Source organism: Atractosteus spatula, chromosome 20 (assembly GCF_055471065.1).
Source record: "Atractosteus spatula isolate fAtrSpa1 chromosome 20, fAtrSpa1.hap1, whole genome shotgun sequence".
In the NCBI taxonomy this organism is placed as follows: Eukaryota; Metazoa; Chordata; class Actinopteri; order Semionotiformes; family Lepisosteidae; genus Atractosteus; species Atractosteus spatula.
The window spans coordinates 15,567,032-15,587,139 of NC_142725.1; the positions used below are offsets into that span (position 1 = coordinate 15,567,032).

Here is a 20,108-nt window from a genome sequence, read left to right on the forward strand (position 1 = left end):
TAGAGAATGATTCTAAATGTGTTTACTATATTTTGCTATGGTGTGCTCTGCAAGCCACTACGTCACAACGTTACATTGATGGTTAAAGCCATATCTATATAATTACCACTACGCTGAAGATCTCAATGAGGGTGTAACATTAATCCAGTTTAACCACCATTCACTTTCACATGCTGTAGATCTGATCATAATGCCAGTCCACTAGTAACATGTTGGAACATCTTTAATAATATTTAAGTAATTTCCTTATAACTTTCTTCCTACGCTTTAGAGGACTTCCCAGTATACACAGTAGTGTCTTCCATTTCCATTAACTCAAAAGGGGCAATAAAAGAATTTGAGTAGTACATTTCACTATTATTTGAGAGCTAAATGTGTTCAGTACTTTTCCAGGAATGCTGTATCATCAGATACAAATACTGTAACTGTCAGTGAGTCGAATCATCTTCTCCACATGTCCATCATTATGAAGTGCTTCCTTTTTTCTTTTACTTGTATTCTAGGACTTATAGAAAAGACAAGTACGCATTGAATTGTCAAATCTGTCCGTGTTTTTGAAGACTTGATTAAATTTGCATACTGTATATTCCAACGATCTACATATTTTCATCACTTTTTAATTTTAATAGATTGTTCTGGTTTCATATATTCAGTATTATAGTTTTGGTATTATTCTTTTTACTTCTGATTATAAGCAGCAATGCAAATCTTAATTTTGTTAGTATTGCATTTCTTTGTTTTATACATCCATTACCATAATCTTGAATTTGAGACATCTAAAAAAAATCTGTCTTTACTCAATTATCGACCATGCTTCGTCATGTGTAGTGCCTATGATCCATTTCACTGTCTAGGGCTTGAATTGAGACTAAGATTTTTTAGGAACAAGAAGTGAAAGAAGAAGAGTATTTACAGAGAAAAAGAAAAATATCTAAATGTAACCTGAAAGTATTGATATTACATTAAGTATAAGGTCTAAAAAGTGAAACACTATAAATAACATAAAGATTGTAAACAATGAATCCATTCGACCCTTCAATCCTTTTATGGCACTGCAGAAGATTATGAAGTTTAAGATTCACTTCAGACGTATCTTAAAAAGGCGCAGAGATAAGTCTTCAGTCTCCTGACGGGGAAGCATTCTGCAGATGCCCAGGACTTTCTTTAAAGAAGTGCTTTGTGCTTTTTTATTCTTCATCCTAAATGATTTACAATTACAATTGTGACCCTGTGTCCCTCTTTCACTACTGATTGTGAAATAGTCGCACAGTATTAATCCTGTTTTACCTATTACACTTTTTTTATGAAGGAACTAAATCTCCTTTGTTCTAGACTGCAGGAATTTAACCTGTTTGTACATATGACAATACCCAGAGACCAGGAATCCTTCCTGTTGTTTCTCTTTAAAATCTTTCCAAGGCTATAATATACTTTTTGTGGGATGTTGACCAAACCTACTGAATTTAAACTGAAGTTGTGGATATTACTTTTTTATGCAATTCAGTTGTTTTGAACTTTTTTACTTTTCAGTTCATTTAGTATTTCCCTACCTCCAAGCTGTCTTGATTTGTAAAGTGTACTTGAAATCAATGTAAATTCCTTATTTTTCTTATCCCACTGTTCAGAAGTGCTGGACAGTTTGTGTGTAAAATAAAATTAATTTGTGTCTATCTCGGTCTTTGTCTTGTGAGTATTATTTCACGTAAACAGCCGTGTTGTTGAAGCTGATTCCGTAGCTTAAATTCTCGATTCAATCGAGTCTCGAGTGACAAGATAGGCTGAATGTCCTCCCATTGGTAAACTTCTCATGTTTTGCCTAATGCAGATTTCTTACCTTTAGGCGGGTAGCTGCGTCAGCATGCGTAGGCTGCAAAGGAACAAGTAATAGGTTTATTCCTGCTGAAAAGAGAAGAAAGAAAACACGGCGTTTCGGCAGTGGAGCCTTCTTCAGGTGTGAGAAAGACAGGGCAGTAAGCAAAGGTAATGTAGCAGGAGAACAAAAGCTGGGAGAGAGGAGGAGCGAGAGATCGGAGCAGGGGACAGACAGAGTGGCCAATCGGGTAGGGTGAAGTCAGGACAGGGGAGAGGTGTGAAATGTAATGTTTAACATTACCAATTTAATATTTCTAAAATCAAGTTCAATGGCTATTTTCCATCATCATCACTTTACGGAAAATTGATACATGGAGCTACTCCATCTTTTTATCCAAATGGTCAGTCAAAATCATTGGCTCAGAGAATTCCTGGGATGTCACATCACCATCAGATCAGCTCTTCTCTCAGCCAGTTCCCACTGCATTCTTCAGCTGTGATCCAGAGGACACGCTTACAAATAAAATAATTGTTCCAACATCATTTTAAGAAATATAGAATCTACAGGTAGCTTAGTGTAAGCTTTGAACACATTAACTTCCTTGATGAGGATGGATTTATCCTTCTAAATTTATTGCTTCACTTTAAAGAAATGTAAAAATAATTACTGATGCTAACTCATTCCCTGTTTCTTCATCAGCATCTGCTTTGACCACAGTAAGATGGCAGCCCTACTTAATATACATTGTCAGGATAGGCAACTAGTTTACAAACTTTTATTTAAAAAGGGGATAATATTAATTTTATTTTAAAAGAACTACACGTTATGGTAAACTTCAATCCCATTGGAAATAATACAAAAATCGTTTGTAATTGACTTATTATACTGGCACGTTATTATATACATAAAGTGAAATGGTCTGGGAAGAGTCCTATGTTTGAACATTTTAAAATAGATGTAAAGGCGTAATAACATCAAAGCTGTGATCTTTATTTACTGTCTACATTTTTTTCCTAATATTTTTTCCTTCTTCTTTTTTTCAGCATGGAATGAACCTATTACTTGTTCCTTTGCATTTTTTTTCCTAATATGTATTCGTATTGTAATATTTACCCCTGACGGTGTTATTGATATGTTATATGTACCCTTGTTTGTATTGTATTTTCTTTTGTTGTTCAGATAAAAAGCTTTGAAAAAGACAAGCAACTAGTGCTGTTCTATGGTATCTATAACGTGTTCATGCCTGTACCGGTTGAGAAGAACAGGAAGTGGCGTCATATCGAAGCGTCCATTTGGAGGAAGTGTTTTTTTTTACACTTTCCGGCAAGAGGTTTTACGTTCCAGGTGCGTGGAGCATAAGACAGGTTTGTAGATGTTTTTTTTTGTATGTAAGAACAGCGGGGATTTGTTCTTTAATTATACTGAAATGATCTATTGCAAAAGGCGACGACAGGTTTAGGATTTGACCGGCTCTGGGATTACCGGTCTAGCAAATTGAACTAAACAAAGTAACTTGCGGCCCCTTAGTTAAGTGTTGGGATGGAAGCTACTGTAGTTGTTTGTAGATATTGTAGCTTGTAGATATTTCAGATAATTCCTAAAAAAAGAAGTATGTAGGAACTAGTAACACAGTATGATTGTGATTAACATTTGAGGGATATTAATGTGTGTTCTCCTTGATATTTAGTGAGAGGAGAGTCTGGTAACTTAAAAGACAGGAACATGGCCTTTCGCTTCCATCCATACGACGTCATAGCAATGTAGTTCGCAGTATTGTTGACACTAGTAGCAAAGGGATTTTTTCTAGCACGATCGTTGTCGTACACGTTGTATGCGTTGAAATGGCATTATTACAATTGTACGGATATTAATTAAGAGTTAGGCGGCGTGTCTTTTACGTTTTATTAGTGTTGTTGTAACGGAAAAATACAGTGGGTGGTTATAAAACCACCTGTTTAACAGGCCAGACAACATGACAGTATAGACATTCCCATTGAGTGTGGAAAGGTTGAGAATTTAAATCTGTTTTTACCCACGTGAATCAGTTTTGAAACCGTTTTTCCTCCTTTCTGTGAATAATGACGATACTTAGCATTGGCTCTTAGCTGTTGGTGCGAAATGAAAATGGACTCGCCACTGCCGTTGATTTATTCATGTATGAGAGTGACTGGGGAGCCTCTTTTTAAGAAATCGCTTACAAGAAGAATCCCTAGTTCATACAGAAGCTCACGCCTAAGCTGACAGTTATTTTAAACAATGCTATTAAAGTTTAATATATTCCACACAGACCTGTAGGAAGATAAATCTCCTGTAAGCAAGGTGATGGATTTTAAACCCTACTAGACAACAGCTGACAAAGTGTTCTCAGGGCACCTCCTGAATAGACTCCTAGGTCTTCCCAAATATAGCTGAATACGTCTGATGGAAAACATTGAGAAAAAAGATGTTAGATATGTTTTGATTAAAGAAGTTTAATCGACTTCTTTTCCAAACAGTGTTATTTGTACCAATGCATAAAGTCCTTGTCATGTGTCTATGCAGTATCCAGTCATGTTCCCTTTTTGTTAAAGTCAAATGATGAATGTTAGAAAACACTGCAACTCCTTTTTTCTACTTGTTGCGGTTTTGTGTTTCAGTTGCAACCGGGGCTAATTTGTGCAACAGACCGCTGCTGAATTTCATCTATAAACGCCGGCGTGTTTACGGTTCAGGTTCCGTGTCTCGTGTAGCAGAATGTGCACACAGCTCCTCATAGACTTCCTGGTCCTGCAGGTAACAGTGTGCTGGAGCTGATGGGGGACGAAAAGGACACCTGGAAAGTAAAGACGCTGGACGAAATCCTTCAAGAAAAGAAACGCAGGAAAGAACAGGAAGAGAAGTCAGACGGCAAGCGGCAGAAGAACGTGAGATTTCTTTCGTTGGTTTGCAGAGGCGCAATGCCTGCAGCAGCCAGCTCCTCACCGCTGTGTTTGAGCGGGCTGACACTGCAGTGCCCTCTCCTGGGCTTTTCAGGTTGAAGTATTTACAACTTAGCAAAGTAAGTCAGGTATTTGTTGACGTTTTTCTTTAACTGTTGCTTGCGGTGTTCTGTCTTCCCAGGCGGATGAACGTGATTCCAAGCGGGATTCTTTGGAGGAAGGTGAGCTGCGGGATCACAGAATGGAAATAACAATCCGGAACTCCCCGTACAGGCGGGAAGACTCCACTGAAGACAGGTGCGTTTTCCATATCCGGCTTCCGGGAATGGTGCTGGCAGGGGCTAACTCCTGCGTAAATCTGCGCTGTGTCAGTCTTGTCTCTTATGCTTCTTTTTCTTCGTGGAAGAAACATTCTTTCTGCTTTGGAGGACGATAAAAATTGATCAAACTGATATTCGTAATCGCTTAAAAAGACCCCTTTCATCCCTTCTTTTCTACTTCATGTTTTACAGTTGCCTGCATGTAGCCTGGGATAAATTCTCAGTTAAATATGAAGAATAGTTTCTGTTGTTTTGACAGTTTACACACGTTCATATTGGTATATTTTTTTCCATGCTTTCTGTCAATTTCAAGAGGGGAGGAAGATGAATCCCTGGCCATTAAACCACCACAGCAAGTAGCCAGGAAGGAGAAATCTCACCACAGGAAGGAGGAGAAGAGGAAGGACAAGAGACGGCATCGCAGCCATTCAGCCGATGGAGGTGAGCTGGGCAGTGATGAATCGATCGCACCTGATCAGGCCCGCGGTTTCCCAGCTGCGCGGGCTTCTCCGCCTGCCTCCTGAAACCCCCTCTGGTTGTCTTGGCAGCCGGCAAACACATGAGGGTGAAGGAGAAGGAGAAGGAGCGGGAGAACGAGCGGCGGAAGAGGCAGCAGAGGGAGGAGCAGGACAAGGCGCGGCGGGAGTGGGAGAGGCAGAAGCGCAGGGAGATGGCCAGGGCTCACTCCCGGCGGGAGAGGTGCGCCTCTTACTTTGAGTAATGATGCTTTTCTTTCTTTTTTGGTATTTTTATTGTAAAAAAAAAAACAATGCAAAAAGGACCACTGAGCTTATCCTAATGGAATGGAAATGACCTTCTCGTTTGCACTACAGTCCGATCCGTTGCAGGTTTTAGGGGGTCCATGGCTCGTAAGACCTGGAGTGGCTCGAACCGCCGTGCAGTGGGGGTGCTCTTTTCCCGTCTCCTGGCTTTTGAAAAGCAAAAAGCTGCGCGTCCGGCACGGGGAGGGTCAGGGCCGGTGGGAGTGGACAGGTCCTGACGGGTAAACTCCCCCCCCCCCCCCCCAATGTGCAGGGACAGGCTGGAGCAGCTGGAGCGCCAGCGGGAGAGGGAGAGGAAGATGAGGGAGCAGCAGCAGAAGGAACAGAGGGAGCAGAAGGAACGGGAGAGGAGGGCGGAGGAGCGGCGCAAGGAGCGCGAGGTCCGGAGAGAAGGTGAGCTCAGCGACCCGACACGGCGCGGCCCCACCGCCTGAGATCAAGGCACATTCACCTCCCCTTTATTTACACATCGTCACACACATCCCCCGGGTGAGAAGCACATACTCTGACATTCTGGAAAGTAATTACAAACAAAAAAGAAACAAGAAGAATGGGTTGGGTCAGTGTACTGAGGGAGTACTTTCTTGGCCAAAAAGATGTTTCACTTGAATTCCAGCCATCAGTCTGTTCCGATAGGTCTGTTCCAGTTTAGCACACCTAGATTGGGCAGTGTTTGCCCGTGTGACTTTGAAAAGGGAGTGTAGACTTTCTTTAGGCACCGCATTTGCCCCTGATTTGTGAAGGTTAAACAGCGCAACGTGAATATAATCTTTAAAAAGAGGGTCTTATATGATGAAAACACAGTCACAATCACAAGGCAGCACAAAAAAAAAAAGAAACGTTTGCTGCTGGTCTGATCCGTATTTCCTCTCAAGCCGTTTTAATCCCCTAGCCTGCGGGTGGTGGCTCTGATTGTACCTCTTTTTGCTCGGACAGTTGCGTCTCATCACCGTGGGGTGAAGGAGGAGTACGGCGAGAAGCCAAAACAGAGCCACCGCAGCCGCAGCCCGGTCCGGCCCCAGCGGGACAGACTGGAGCAGGCCGAGAACCGCAGGATCGGTGAGACGCCCCCTCTGATGCTCTGCCTGCTTTCCCATGTGCCGTTTCTCTCCTTTAGGAGCAGGTCCAGACGTGTCTTAAGAGCCCGGCTCTTAAGGACAGTCTGGCAGGATCCCCATGTCTCTGTATTGGGAGACTGCTCAGGAGACATCCTGAAAGTGCTGATCTCTTAATACAGGCCCCATCATTTCACAACGTTCGCTGTGCATTCGATTCAGGGTCACCTAATGTGTGTGATCAGGTTTGATTGTATCTGCAGCTCAAGACCTGTGTTTTGTGAAGCCCAAAGTGGACCCATTTAAGCCATCTCCTCAGGCCTTAACATGTTGAATTTTGAAAAAGATCTAGAAAACCTTCAGTGCTGCATTGCTTTAAGCCCCAAACTCACTTACTGTGACATGAAGAGTCAGTGGCAGTTCCTTAAACAGAATTTTGCTCCAGTCTTGATTGTTGGGATATAAATAAAACCACTCTAGAGTACACTCCAAACTTGATGTTCTGCACAACCTTGTATAAACCAAAATTGTTGGAATGCACTCTTATATAGTATTTTCACACTTAAAACTGTTATCATTATCATCATTACAGTATTGCATTATTGTAGTAGTAGGATTAAAGTATACTCACAAATGGTACTTTACAGTACTTTAGTAATTAAACTGTACTTTTGCAGATACATTTATAGTTGTTTTTCACAGCCCCTGTGTATTTCACATCACTAAAACGCTTCTTAGCCATGACTAAAAGAGCAACAGTGTGAGCACCCAGTAGAAATTATTCCCACCAGCGCTCATGGAAAAGGTATGAGACAACACGGAGCAAAACTGATGCCACATTTCTTTTTTTACTGATTTTGAATTTACGCAAGTCAGGAATTATCTGCCTTCTAATGTTGGCCGAAGAAGTATCTCTCGGGCTAAAAGCAAAGGCTGTGTTTTGATCTGCTGCATGCGATCCTCTGCTTTAGAGCTGTGTGTTGTTCCCAGCAGTGAGAGAGCAGCGGCAGGAGAACAGGGACCTGCTGTCTGACCTGCAGGATGTCAGTGACAGTGAGAGGAAGACCAGCACAGCAGAGTCCTCCTCAGGTAAGCCGTGTGTATGTGCTTGGCTGGGGAGGGAATGGTTGACAGCTACCATCTGTGAGATTATGAATGTATTCCCACTTTCGAGTCTGAATCCCCCCTAAAAGGTAACTTAGTGCCTTTTAAGATAGCTTCTAAAAAAAAAACAAAGCAGCAAAAGTTGAATGTAGGTCTCGAGAACTCGGTAAGAGTTCCCAGCTGTTGTTGTCTTGCCCTGCCATTGGCTTTTCTCTCCAGAAAGTTTGGCTACAACATTGCTTTCAAATAACTCTAAAAAAATTCTCCCTCCCAAGCAAATCTTGCATGTTTTCTAGTGTTTAACTTTTAATTGTCAGTCATTGGTGAAATTCTAAAATAAACATGCCAACATGTTTTCACCCTACAAGGTTATATTCTAGAAGAGAAAACACTTGTCTGGTGTGGCAGGAAAGTTGAAGTTGCTTTATCTGCTCTGACCTGAATTTGAAATCTTTACACATACTTTTAAAAACATAATAGCATAGTTCTGCTTTGGACAGGGGAAAAAAACCCCTATTTGTAAGTTTGATTTTTTGTACAATTTGCTGCAGGTTCTGGGACAGGCTCTGAAGAGGAAGAGGAAGAAGAGACGAGCAGTGAGACTGAAGTGGAGGAGGAAGAGTCGGGGACTAACACAGAGGGATCTGAGCAGAGTGCAGGTTAATAACGTTTTTCCAAATCAAATTTGAAACACTCTGGTGTGGAATTAAGATGTAGTTAGGACTTAATTTCAGTACATTTTCTAACTTCTTTAAACGGTGATCATCAGTCACTGTGTCTCCGGTCGTTTCCAGTCACATGAAAAGCATTGTTCAGGATGACTTATGAACTATAATCATTTAAAACTTCTTATAATTAATATGCACTATGCCCTCCTCTCGTTTGTAACCTTTCTTATGATTTTGTATACATCTCCATGCATATTTGTCCGTATGTCTGACTAAAAGAAACCCTCAACCATAAAACATCCACTCTACATTAATTTGAGAAACTGTAGGACTCAAATGCAAATTAAAATCGGGGTGGAGTGAGCAGTGTCGTCTTAAGAGTCTGATGAAACAAAACACTCAGCAGTTGGGATTTGAGTAAAGAGGAGCTTGCTTTGGAATGAGCTGAGCTGTGGTGTTTTTAACCAGGAAAGAGAATAGTCTTAAATTCCATCTGAAGGGATATCGCGTAAATCAACATAAATGGACAGAGCCCTGGAAAACCTAAACCGCTTTTTGTGAAGTGTCTCGATATTTAATAAGATGTCAGATCTGCCTGTTTTTTCTGCTGCTGAGGCACTTCCCCCTCTCCTTTCAGATGAGGTGAGCGAAGAAGAGCAGTCGGAGGAGGAGTATGAGGAGGAGAGAGAGAATGGAAACCATGTCCCTGCAGGTATTGAAGAAAATCGATGCAGTTTCAAGCTCAATCACTTGCAGGGCAAGTCTTCGGTCGGGAGACTGTGCTGTTCTAAGTGTGCAGCAGTGAGCAGTGCTGTTCTGAGTCAGTGTCTCTTTGTCATCTAATAATCCTAAGATTTGTATGAAATCTTAAAAAGTCTTGACAACGATGTCTCGGATTAAGATGGTATTTCTGGAAAATTTTCTGATAAATGTCATCATAAATTTTCCGCCTTGGAGGTCCTGGCAGGGTTCACATGCCTCTGTTGCTTCTCTTCCCTGCGCTGCGCAGTGCCGGAGTCGCGATTCGACCACGACACGGAGGAGAGCGTGGAGGAGGAGGAGGTGGAGGAGGCGGAGCCCAGCCCGCACTCCCATTCCCACTCCTCCACCCCGGAGGAGAACTACATCCCCGACTCCCCGCCCATGTCCCCCGTGGAGCTGAAGAAGGAGCTGCCCAAGTACCTGCCTGCTCTCCAGGTCAGGGCTCGGGAGATGGCGCTGTCGTGTTGGGAGGGAGGGGAGCGATGATCCCGCTGAGCGGTTACAGCAAGGGGTGGCTCGGCGTCATTTGTCACATCCTATTCTTTCCTCGACACAAGCTCTTCTTGGCACGTCAACACGGTGCTCTCTGTCATTAGCAACGGGAGGTTATATTGTTCCAGCGAATTAACTCGTGGGGCACTGAATATTTACTTTTGGTCTTCTGACAAAATCTACAAAGTTGTAGGTAATTTCCACACAAACTTTAACATGCTTGAACGTGTTAAGTACTACGTGGACAGGATGGTTCAGAGTTCATTAAACTTAGAAGTCATGGTTTAGCCAGCACAGTAGAAGTCATTTTTGGAGCTTGAGGTTACCAGCAATTATATAGGCTGTGGTTTCTGTCATATTATAGGTTAATAAATGGTGAGCCATTTCTATTACACTATCAATCATGGTACATCTGAAACCATCTGAAGTGCAATGTGGGAAGTTCTCGCTCTTGACAGGTCCTAGTTTAATTTTGGAGGGGTTGTGGCACTCTGGAAGAAGATCTGGCTTCCTTCATGAAAGATCACTGATCCTTGGATCAATGCACTATTAAAACAGCTGAATAGGTTGAGTGGCCACCTGTCATTTGTAACCCTTTTTAGTCTTCTTAGTTCTAAAAGCATAACGGTCGTTAAGTGTAATGCGAAGCCCAGTACCCAGAAACTCGTACCCTTTCCCTTTCACCTCAAGTTTTCTTGATTATGTGCAGATTTGCCACATTCATTCTTTTTTTTATAAACCTTGCTGTGAACTTTATATCATGAAAGGGAAATCTCTCTTGATTTGAAGGGCTGCCGCAGTGTAGAAGAATTCCAGTGTTTAAACAGAATTGAAGAGGGGACCTATGGAGTGGTGTACAGAGCCAAGGATAAAAAGACAGGTATTTCATGTTCCCATTTTCTGAGCTCATACTGTACGTTCAGCAGACATGATGCTATTGTACAGCATTCCACAGGAGAACAGTACGTCATAATGAAGGAACAGGTAAAGACTCTTTCCATGGTGAAAGGTAAAGAAAAAAAACATCTCTTCGGCTGTGCAGCACCTGAAGAAGCCTCCACAGCCAAAATATGATGTTTCTTTTGGTTTCTTTACCTTTCAGCATGGAACGACCTTTGACCTGTTCCTTTGCTGTCTGCACATGCTGACGCAGCTCCCTATTCGAATGCCATAATGAAGGTTAAGCATCTCCCTGCGGGACTTAGTTGTAGCTTGGTGAAGTTTCTCGGAGTATGTGATTTGTATCTTTACTTCATTTTTTTCCTCAGATGAGATCGTGGCTCTGAAGAGGCTGAAAATGGAGAAGGAAAAGGAAGGGTTTCCCATCACCTCTCTCCGAGAGATCAACACGATCCTCAAGGCTCAGCACCCCAACATTGTCACTGTCAGAGTGAGTAGCACAGTTCTCTGATGAAGTCTGCTTGCGATGCCGGTTGACTTTTTTCACATTTTGCCTAGCAGAAAGAGAAAATGAGCCCAGCTTTTACAAAACCTTTTAGCAATGGAGCGGACAGGAAGTAAATACATGTTACTTTCTCCTCCCAACAGGAGATTGTGGTTGGAAGTAACATGGATAAGATTTACATCGTCATGAATTATGTAGAGCATGACCTGAAGAGCCTGATGGAGACCATGAAGCAGCCTTTCTTGCCAGGTAGCCTGAAATATTTGGAACATGTCCTTTCTTTCTGAGCAGCCTTCTAGAGTGGAATCCCGTGTTTCGTGAGTGTGACGACACTGTAATGTGGTCCTCCCCACAGGTGAAGTGAAAACCTTGATGATTCAGCTCCTGCGAGGGGTCCGGCATCTCCATGACAACTGGATCCTGCACCGTGACCTCAAGACCTCCAACCTGTTGCTAAGCCACAAAGGAATCCTGAAGGTACCGCGCTCCTCTTCGCTCCTGATGGGTTGGCCCTGCACTGTAGCAACACTTAAGATACGATAAGATCACTTTATTAGCCATATACAATTTCTTGTATTAGAAATTTGTCTTTTCAAAGAAAAGGATCAAAGAAAACCAAGTGCTTATTGAAGAAGAACACAGAATGTGTCTTTAACGCAAAATATAAGACTGAGCATCATGGTCCCCAGGTTTTGTTTCCTAGTTCCTGGTTTTCAGGCTTTCCTGCTGGGGCACAAGTCTGCATGGGAGTGCGTGTGTTGAACGCGAATGCCTCTGCCTGGAGACTTACCCCTGTGCTTGTTCCGTGCAGGTGGGGGATTTCGGGCTGGCACGCGAGTACGGCTCGCCCCTCAAGCCCTACACCCCCGTGGTGGTGACCCTGTGGTACCGAGCGCCGGAGCTGCTGCTGGGAGCCAAGGTCTGTGTTGACAGCCGTCCTCCTCCTTCACACACAGACAGCTCTTTCTGTTCGGGCACAGGAGGGGCACTTAATCTGTGTGAATCTGCGGATTGAGTTGTCCTTTTTCAGATCAGAATAGTTGGCACCGTTACTTTCATGTGACCCTCATACTCCATTATATTTTAAGTTTATTTCTCCTGGAGATAAGCATCCAGGATTTATTTTTAGTGCTTACTGTAGCAAATTGTTTGAAAGCCAGGAAAATTCAATTTTAACGTGTGATTTGAATTGCTGTTTCAGGCTTTTGAGATCTTCTCAAATTCCGTGATCTTCCATTCAAACGGAAAGCTATTGTGACATTTTTTCTTTGTTCATTTCTCCACAGGAATATTCCACGACGATTGACATGTGGTCAGTGGGCTGTATATTCGGTGAGCTGCTGACCCAGAAGCCACTTTTCCCTGGAAAATCTGAAATTGACCAGATCAACAAGGTTTTTAAGGTAAAGAGCTAAATGGAAAGCCCCTTGCTTGTAATGCCCAGGTTTATACACCTAACACTTTGCATTCTTGAGCCAATTTCCTGACAACAGAAATAGACCTGTTGGCTATTCTGGTTTTACATTTAACATTGCGCTTTAGCAGAGGTCACCGATTGAAGTGAGCAAGACCTTTGACATCTGTAAGTACAGAGTTTATAACTAGGAGGTCTGACAGTGGTATCGCTGTAGAAGCAATTGCAGAATTATAAGGTAATTGGATGCAGGAAGATGGACTTCCACCAGAGGTCAGTGTTTGGTGAGACATTCCTTTTAGCACAGAGGCCATCTCCTCTGGTCCTGCAGAGTTAGTCTTGGAGGCAGTGTGTTTCTAAAGCTTGGGATTAGTCATATAAGCACGTTCAGTTAAAGGTAAAGGCTGCCAAGCTTTATTTCATAAATTAAATTTTTTGTGGGTCAGATTACCCCACCAGTTTGATCATGATTAAATTGTCTCAAACTTTTAGAAAGTTGAGATTTAACAGCTACAATTACAGGAAGTGGAGAAGCAGTGAGAGAACACTGTTGGTCCTGTTTCATGTTCTTCTTGCAGCCTGCACAGGCTGTCTGCTTTCTGAGTGCTGACAGCTCGTGTTTTTTGTAAGTGCTGCTGTGCGTGCATGTCCAGAGTAGTTGCAGGTCTCAATGAGGCCCGTTGCTTATAACTTGCGCTCAGTTTGTATGTGTATTTTGTAATTGGGGAGATACATTTTCCTGTCTTTAGGATCTGGGTACACCAAGTGAGAAGATCTGGCCAGGGTACAACGAGCTACCAGCAGTAAAGAAAATGTCATTTACCGAATATCCCTACAACAATCTACGCAAGAGGTTCGGGGCTCTACTGTCCGACCAGGGCTTCGACCTCATGAACAAGTAAGTATCCCCGTTGCGTTTTTCTGTCTGATCAGAGAAATGAATCATCAAGCTCCCTCTTTGTAGTCTTGATATTGATAATGAATGCCATTTCACAGGCGGGTTATTTGACATTATGAACATACATTATCAGATTTCTCTACACTCCTCATTTTTCACATGACAACTGGATTATTATGAAATATATTTTGTGTTAAAGTGACACTGCCAAAGGGATAATGGCTACAACTTATAAGATAAATATAACACATGGGTTCAGAGAAATTCTTTGGAAAACAAGTTAGGGGATCTTTAGAGTAGTGGGTTACATTTCTTGAACAAGGCAAAGATACTCGTGTTGTAACAAATGCTCAAGTTGAATAAAAAAAAAAACTTGATTTAAAAAGAAATAAAGGAAATGATTGGAATTTGTGTAATACTTAAGCATTGCTTGTTAACTGCTTGTGGTCTTGAAAGTCTATGAACTCTTAATCCATGCTTCTGGCAGAGTCTGGCTGCATGTCAATATTGTGGAAGAACGATGATGTTTTTTGGTGTTGGTTTTTCTATCAAAGGCAGCATTCCTACAGTGTTTCAACACATTTTACCCTTTTCACACAAAACACAAATTCGGGCTTCATGGAGTTAATGGTGCAATGTTAAGTCTAAAGCATGGTTCTTTATCATATAATTCCAAACCATGAAGTTTTTTGCACCTTAGTGTGATGTAGTTTTGTTTGCAAGGAAAATATGAAAATTCCATCCACCTGTCCCGTACCCAGTTGTGACCCCACTGGAAAACCTTTTCCTTAGTTCCAATGAGCTCATGAGATCTTGCCATAGGGCTGAGGTCTGTCAGTGTGGAATTGGCCTGACCGGGGTTATAGCGTCAGAGCTGTGAATATCACACTCTGGTGTGCTTCCCGTGTTGTAAAGAGAGGAATCAAACCTCGTTATTCATGGATTCAGCCTCTGAGCAGCTGGGAACGACGTGGAGCCCTGCCGATCTCATGCTCTTCCCTGCTGAAGGGAATAAATCTTAGCTGTGGGTAAATAGAAGGTCTGGTGGGACGTCGCTTGTTGTGGGGATTTCAGTCGAGCCTCTGGAATGTGTCAGAAGGGGAGGGCTGTCTCGGGATCTGTAGCAGGGTTGCTTGTTGTGGTTGGAGGAGCGGCGTATGGTTTGGCAGCTTTATTGAGTTTTTGTTGAAATGTCTGTGGAACTGGGAGAGTAAAGGCAGACCTACACGTTCTCAGAACAGCGCGCGCATGTGGCCCGGTCTGGTTTCTCATGCAGATCCCGTTTTCCGTCTTGAGAAACCCAGTTCCATATTTGAACGTCGCATCCGGAGCTGCGGGTGTCTTGCCGAGTCGACTTCCGGGGGAAGTGGCGCCTCCACCGGGCTGCGTTTGCACACGTGGGATGCCGAGCGAGCCTCAGCTCTGCTCTTCATCTCGGTTTCTTTGCAACTCCCCCAGGTTCCTCACCTACTGCCCGAGCAAGAGGATCACGGCCGAGGAGGCGCTGAAGCACGAATATTTCCGGGAGACGCCCCTGCCCATCGAGCCCTCCATGTTCCCCACGTGGCCCGCGAAGAGCGAGCAGCAGAGGGTGAAGAGGGGCACCAGCCCCCGGCCCCCAGAGGGGGGGCTGGGCTACAGCCAGCTGGTGAGTAGGTGGGGACAGCAAGGCGCCCACCCTCCTGTGTCAACGGGACAGGTTTCAATGGGGAGGTCGTTCGGCGCATCTAGTCCTTTCAGTAGGTATTCGCTCATCGTGTCTTGAAAGCTGGAGGAGTATAGGCCTCGACAGCATGGCTGGGTGGCTGTTTTCAGCGCACTACCACATAGTTTCCCCTTGCGTCCTCTGGCTCGCGTTTCACTGTTGAGTCTAAAGAAGACCGCTGGCTTGGCTGCGTTGCTGCCTTTGAGGGTTTGGAACACTCGAATCCCATCCCATCATGGTCTTCTCTGTTCAAGATCAAAAAGAATCGCAGTTTTCTTTCAGCCTGCCAGCATTCATTTAATCCCCAGAATGCATCTGGTTGCTTTTCTGTGAACCGATTCCAGAGCAACAATCTTTATTATATCTTGGTAACTAAAAGTGTGCATTTTACACTAGTAAGAAATCATTTAGAGTATTGTACAGTTTTAACATAACTTGATTTGAACTCTACACTTTTAAGTACATATCCAGAGATTCTTTGCATTTTTTTCCTCCACATTAAGTCCTTCACTTGGAGTGTGTCCCTCTCTTTCCTGGTTTTTGCACCAGCTGAGTTCTTCATCACAGACTAATGTTTTTCGACTTTACCTTTTGAGGACTTTTTTAAGTTTAAATGTAAATTCTTAAAAAGCTGAATGACATTTACAATTGGTATGAAAAACGCTGTGCTAGTGAGCAAAGTTTGGGACTGCCCTTATTCAGGTAAACAAGCTTGAATATAACCCATTGAACTATAGCAGAAGGCAAAACACTGACGTATGAGGTGTAAAATACAGTGCTGTGTCTGGTCATCATCACTTGATCATCTAATAAAAGCTGTTTAGTCAGCAACAAGTGAGCATATTCTTAACTAGTAAGTTGAGGGGAGAGTGAGTAAAGCTGTAAAGTTGGAAATAATGCACTTTTTAACTAGGGTTTAAAAGCAGACCTGTTACCCAACACCAGTTATAACACTGGTGATTAAGAGCTCATTTGGAACAAATACCAGCAGTGACGGGGGTACTCCAGACCTGTATTAAGAACCAAGGGTCTAGAAGAATAAACAGTGTCCACATAAACACCTAACTCTTCAGTAGCTTAGCTTCCCATTTGCTATTTTAATTTTTCCTTTGCTACCTGCATGCAGCACCCTGCACTTGACTACATTAGACTTTTATCTCAGTCTTTCTTTGCATTTATTATTTCTACAGTGTTTGCAAATCCTCCTATTGTGGAATCTTCTGCAGATTTGACTTTTTTATATCGAGTAATTTAAGTTCTAGTATTGCTAGTAAATTAGGAACAGTAATGGTTCTGGTACGGACTCCTGTGGTGCACCACTAACTACATCATCCCAGTTTGAGCATTAACCACTCATCTACTCTCTGCCAATCTAAGTACACTGTATTGTATGCTGTGTGTTGGTTAGTTTTGTGGTTGGTACACTGGCAATGGAGTTGGACACTGCTGATTTTAAATCCACCTAAATACAAATAAATACATCTTAAATACACCTTTTCCCTGGGCACAGATTAATACATGGTCTCAGTGGGATTGTGACTGTATGTTTTAAATTGTTCAACCTACAACTTAAGATCTCCAGGTAATTCTGAGAAGCTAAAATACTTCAGGTGAAGAGCATAGCTAATATCTGTGTTGAGTTTTGCAATTGGCATGTGTTGAAAATATATTTTAAAGGTGATGCTTGAAAAAAGATCCCCAGAGACATATGTTTTTTTGCTACACGAACGTATTTTTACCTCTTCATTCACGGCGGTTTTTTTTTCTGTTTGTCTGTTTCGCGCTGCGCCAGGGCGATGACGACTTGAAAGACACGGGTTTCCACCTGACCACCACCAACCAGGGAGCCTCTGCTGCCGGGCCTGGCTTCAGCCTCAAGTTCTGATCCCCCCCCCGGCCCCAGGGCCAGCCTGCAGGCCCCGGAGAAGTCAGGGACCCTGGGGTTCATGTGGGCTCTCGCTGCAGCACACAGCTGGGACTCTTGTTTGCGAGAGACAGCTGAGGACGGAGCTGGAGCTGTGCGGGCGAGAACCCTGTACTGTATCGCCGTACTGTGGCAGCTGACGGACGACGCGTTCCGAGAGAGAGCTAATGTTTCAGGAAATGCCCCTCGGTGGCGAGCTGGATTTCTGGGCAAGGAAAGGAGGAAAGTGCGGACCAGAGACAACATGCAGAAGCATTCGTGTTGATAAAGTATAGGAGGGAAATCATTTGTTTTATTTTTTTTTTAACCAAGTTGTTGTCCCACGCAGTAGAGGACGTTGATGGGAAAAAAAAAATATTTTCACAAGTCATTTTTTTTTCCTCTCCAATCTCCGAAGATCAAGCTCGGATGGCGTTGTATCGAAGGAGAAAAAAAGCTTAGTAGACCGTAACCTGCTTGGGGCTGCTCCTTAAAGTTTTATTCTAGCCTTCCAGAAGCATTCTGCTACTGTGTTCATTTCTTTCTGGCACTGGGCAAAATGCTCAGTAAGGGAGGTTGTTGCTTTCATATGTCACTCTCCAGGCTCGTACTGTGACATGTAATAGACTGTCAAACTAGGTGACTGTCTCAGCTCCCAGAGACTGATGTATGGAACTTTTTTTTTTAACTGAAACTATTAAAAGAATTTTAGAAACTTGTTACTTCACCTTTTTTCTCTTGATCGGATGTGAAGGTGACAATGCAAGATCGGCTTAATTAGGCACTTACTGTGTAGATCGCTACACAGTGTGTTTGGTTTTTATTGTGCAAATAGCCACATCATGTCTCTTAAGGTCATTGCAGCAATTTACACTGGTGTCATACTTTGCTTTGCAAGAGGCTTAAAAAGTTGATGAGGTGCCGTTATTTCTTTGCAGCTTGGACACATTGATTTGAAATCTTTATTGTTCTGGAATTTTTAATTTGGCAGTTTGCATCCTGTTCCTGTGTACGGCTTTGCTTTAAATTCCCCTTAGATACACTTGACCATTTTAAGTCCTGACCTTGGTAGATCCATGTATCCCCGGAGTCAAAAGTGCTATTTGCAGCAAATCATTACTAGCAACTTAAAGCCAGTAAACCTCCCGATTCATTGGTTTGTAGGAATTGCACTGCGCCCTCTGATTTACATCTTTTCATTACAGATGAAAACTGATAAAAGATCGTTGCAGCTGATGGAAATTGAGAAGGGTCTTTAGGTCTTGGTAATTCATAAATTGTATCAGTTTGAAGACGCAATTCTACTCATTAATTAAAAAGGTATGAACAACGTTTGGTTGTGACTGGACAAATAATTTGGTAATGAATACTCTTGATTTGGATATGATGGGTAGGGAAAAACTGATGAATATCTCCAAGGAGAGGGGGTTATTTGACAGTGGTTAGCAGTTTGATAGAGTTCCTTTGATACTAACACTTTCCACTCTTCTGACCAAGAGCATATAAATCAGAATCTTTTAATGGCAGGCTATGCAGACACAGCACTTTTAATTAAAAGGGGGAAATATCTCACAGTGTAGCCTCTGGTGAGTCAACTGTTGCTGTGCAACAAACCCCTCCTAACGCAGAACAGAGTAGCAAATGAAAAACTAGCTTGAACCCAAAAGACTTCTCAACAGGTATGGATCTATCTGCCATTTACCAGCAAAGACCTTCATTAAAGTCCACTGCCACTATGAATGTTGCTAAGAGGGTCAATTCTTTATTAGCCCATCACTGGGACCTCCCTGTTTGTATTTAAAACAGTTTCACCTCTAATGGCCATAATCATACTGATCTGTCCGTCTGGGTTCTCACAGAGGGGGGTAGCGCGACTCCTGTTGCAGAAAGGCCGCCGAAACCAAAATTATCCTGAAACTAGGATCGCACGTTCCCCCTTCTCTTAACAACAGACTTGTTTCCTTCTAATCCTCTCTATTCATCTGCAGGTTTTGACTTCACACCACCTGTCGACTCTGCCTCTCTCCTGCTCCCCCCTCCTCTCCACTCCCGGCTTTTGTTCTCTCCTGCTTTATCAGCTGCTGGTTTTCCTCTCTCCCCCACACCTGAAGAAGGCGCCACAGCTCGAAATGTTGTCTCTTCTCTTTTCAGCATGGAATAAAACTTGTATTTCATGATACACAAGCTTCTTGTGTGGTGTGGTGACAATATATCTGGAGTCCTATCCCTTCTATCAATGACAGTTAGGTTGTTCACAATAAAAAGATATTTGTTTCATACATGTGAAATGTAGTAGTCTGAGTGTAAGTCAATGAGGATTTTGCATAATTCTTAATGATACATTTGAAAAACAATAGTGCTGATGTTTCTGTTCACTGGGGTTTGTGCAATGCTCGGACATTTTTACAAATGATTAAATGCACTGCAGCGCCCGTCAGCACTGGACGTGTGCGTCATGCTCTATAAACGTCTTGGCTTGTGCATCATGAGTTTGGCATTTCTTAGGGGAGCCCATCAAGCCCCTCACACTAACGCTGATAGAGCTGAATTTTAACAGCACCCTGAAACAAATAAAAGCAACCAACTTATTTGAATACTTTTCCTGATTTCATTGCTTTTGGAAGACTTGACAATGAGAGTGGATATGTTTTTTTGCCTTCTTTCAGGTTCTTTTAAGTGCTGTTTTTCGAAGATATTTTACAGAAATATTCTTTTAAGTTCTTGCTCATTTTTCAGCTTAGTTTATTTCTACTTGGACATGTGCTTAGTGATTTTTTTTTGACAGGAGACATGCTTAAAACATCACTTTCCCTGAAAAATGGTGTGGATCTACATGGAGAATTGAGTGGCTTTTCCTCTGCCTATGTGG

The 20,108-nt window shown here is 42.7% G+C and overlaps 1 protein-coding gene across 4 annotated transcripts; it reads left to right on the forward strand.

Moving 5' to 3' along the window:
• The first annotated feature begins 3,129 nt into the window (after nucleotides 1-3,129).
• cdk11b (cyclin dependent kinase 11B) lies at nucleotides 3,130-17,959 on the forward strand. 4 transcript variants are annotated; one of them, XM_088937880.1, is made up of 20 exons: nucleotides 3,130-3,177; nucleotides 4,586-4,716; nucleotides 4,913-5,028; nucleotides 5,365-5,492; nucleotides 5,600-5,768; nucleotides 6,087-6,226; nucleotides 6,770-6,892; nucleotides 7,879-7,977; nucleotides 8,544-8,651; nucleotides 9,298-9,372; nucleotides 9,670-9,857; nucleotides 10,704-10,794; nucleotides 11,183-11,304; nucleotides 11,463-11,568; nucleotides 11,675-11,796; nucleotides 12,131-12,238; nucleotides 12,606-12,722; nucleotides 13,483-13,631; nucleotides 15,090-15,279; nucleotides 17,129-17,959. In XM_088937880.1, the coding sequence occupies exons 2-20, from the start codon at nucleotides 4,606-4,608 to the stop codon at nucleotides 17,219-17,221; spliced, it is 2,355 nt and encodes a 784-aa protein (XP_088794006.1). In that variant the 5' UTR covers nucleotides 3,130-3,177; nucleotides 4,586-4,605; the 3' UTR covers nucleotides 17,222-17,959. The 4 variants fall into 4 exon arrangements, with proteins under 4 accessions (XP_088794006.1, XP_088794007.1, XP_088794008.1 ...); XM_088937881.1 differs by having other exon boundaries at nucleotides 7,882-7,977; XM_088937882.1 differs by having other exon boundaries at nucleotides 5,600-5,750.
• The last annotated feature ends 2,149 nt before the right edge of the window (nucleotides 17,960-20,108 follow it).

Bases quoted from the DNA above. Each gene is read 5' to 3' on its own strand.
- cdk11b (XM_088937880.1), top strand. From the start codon at position 4,606: ATGGGGGACGAAAAGGACACCTGGAAAGTAAAGACGCTGGACGAAATC. The intron at 6,893-7,878 runs GTGAGACGCCCC...TGTTGTTCCCAG, and splicing joins GGCCGAGAACCGCAGGATCG to CAGTGAGAGAGCAGCGGCAG. The intron at 8,652-9,297 runs GTTAATAACGTT...CTCTCCTTTCAG, and splicing joins GGGATCTGAGCAGAGTGCAG to ATGAGGTGAGCGAAGAAGAG.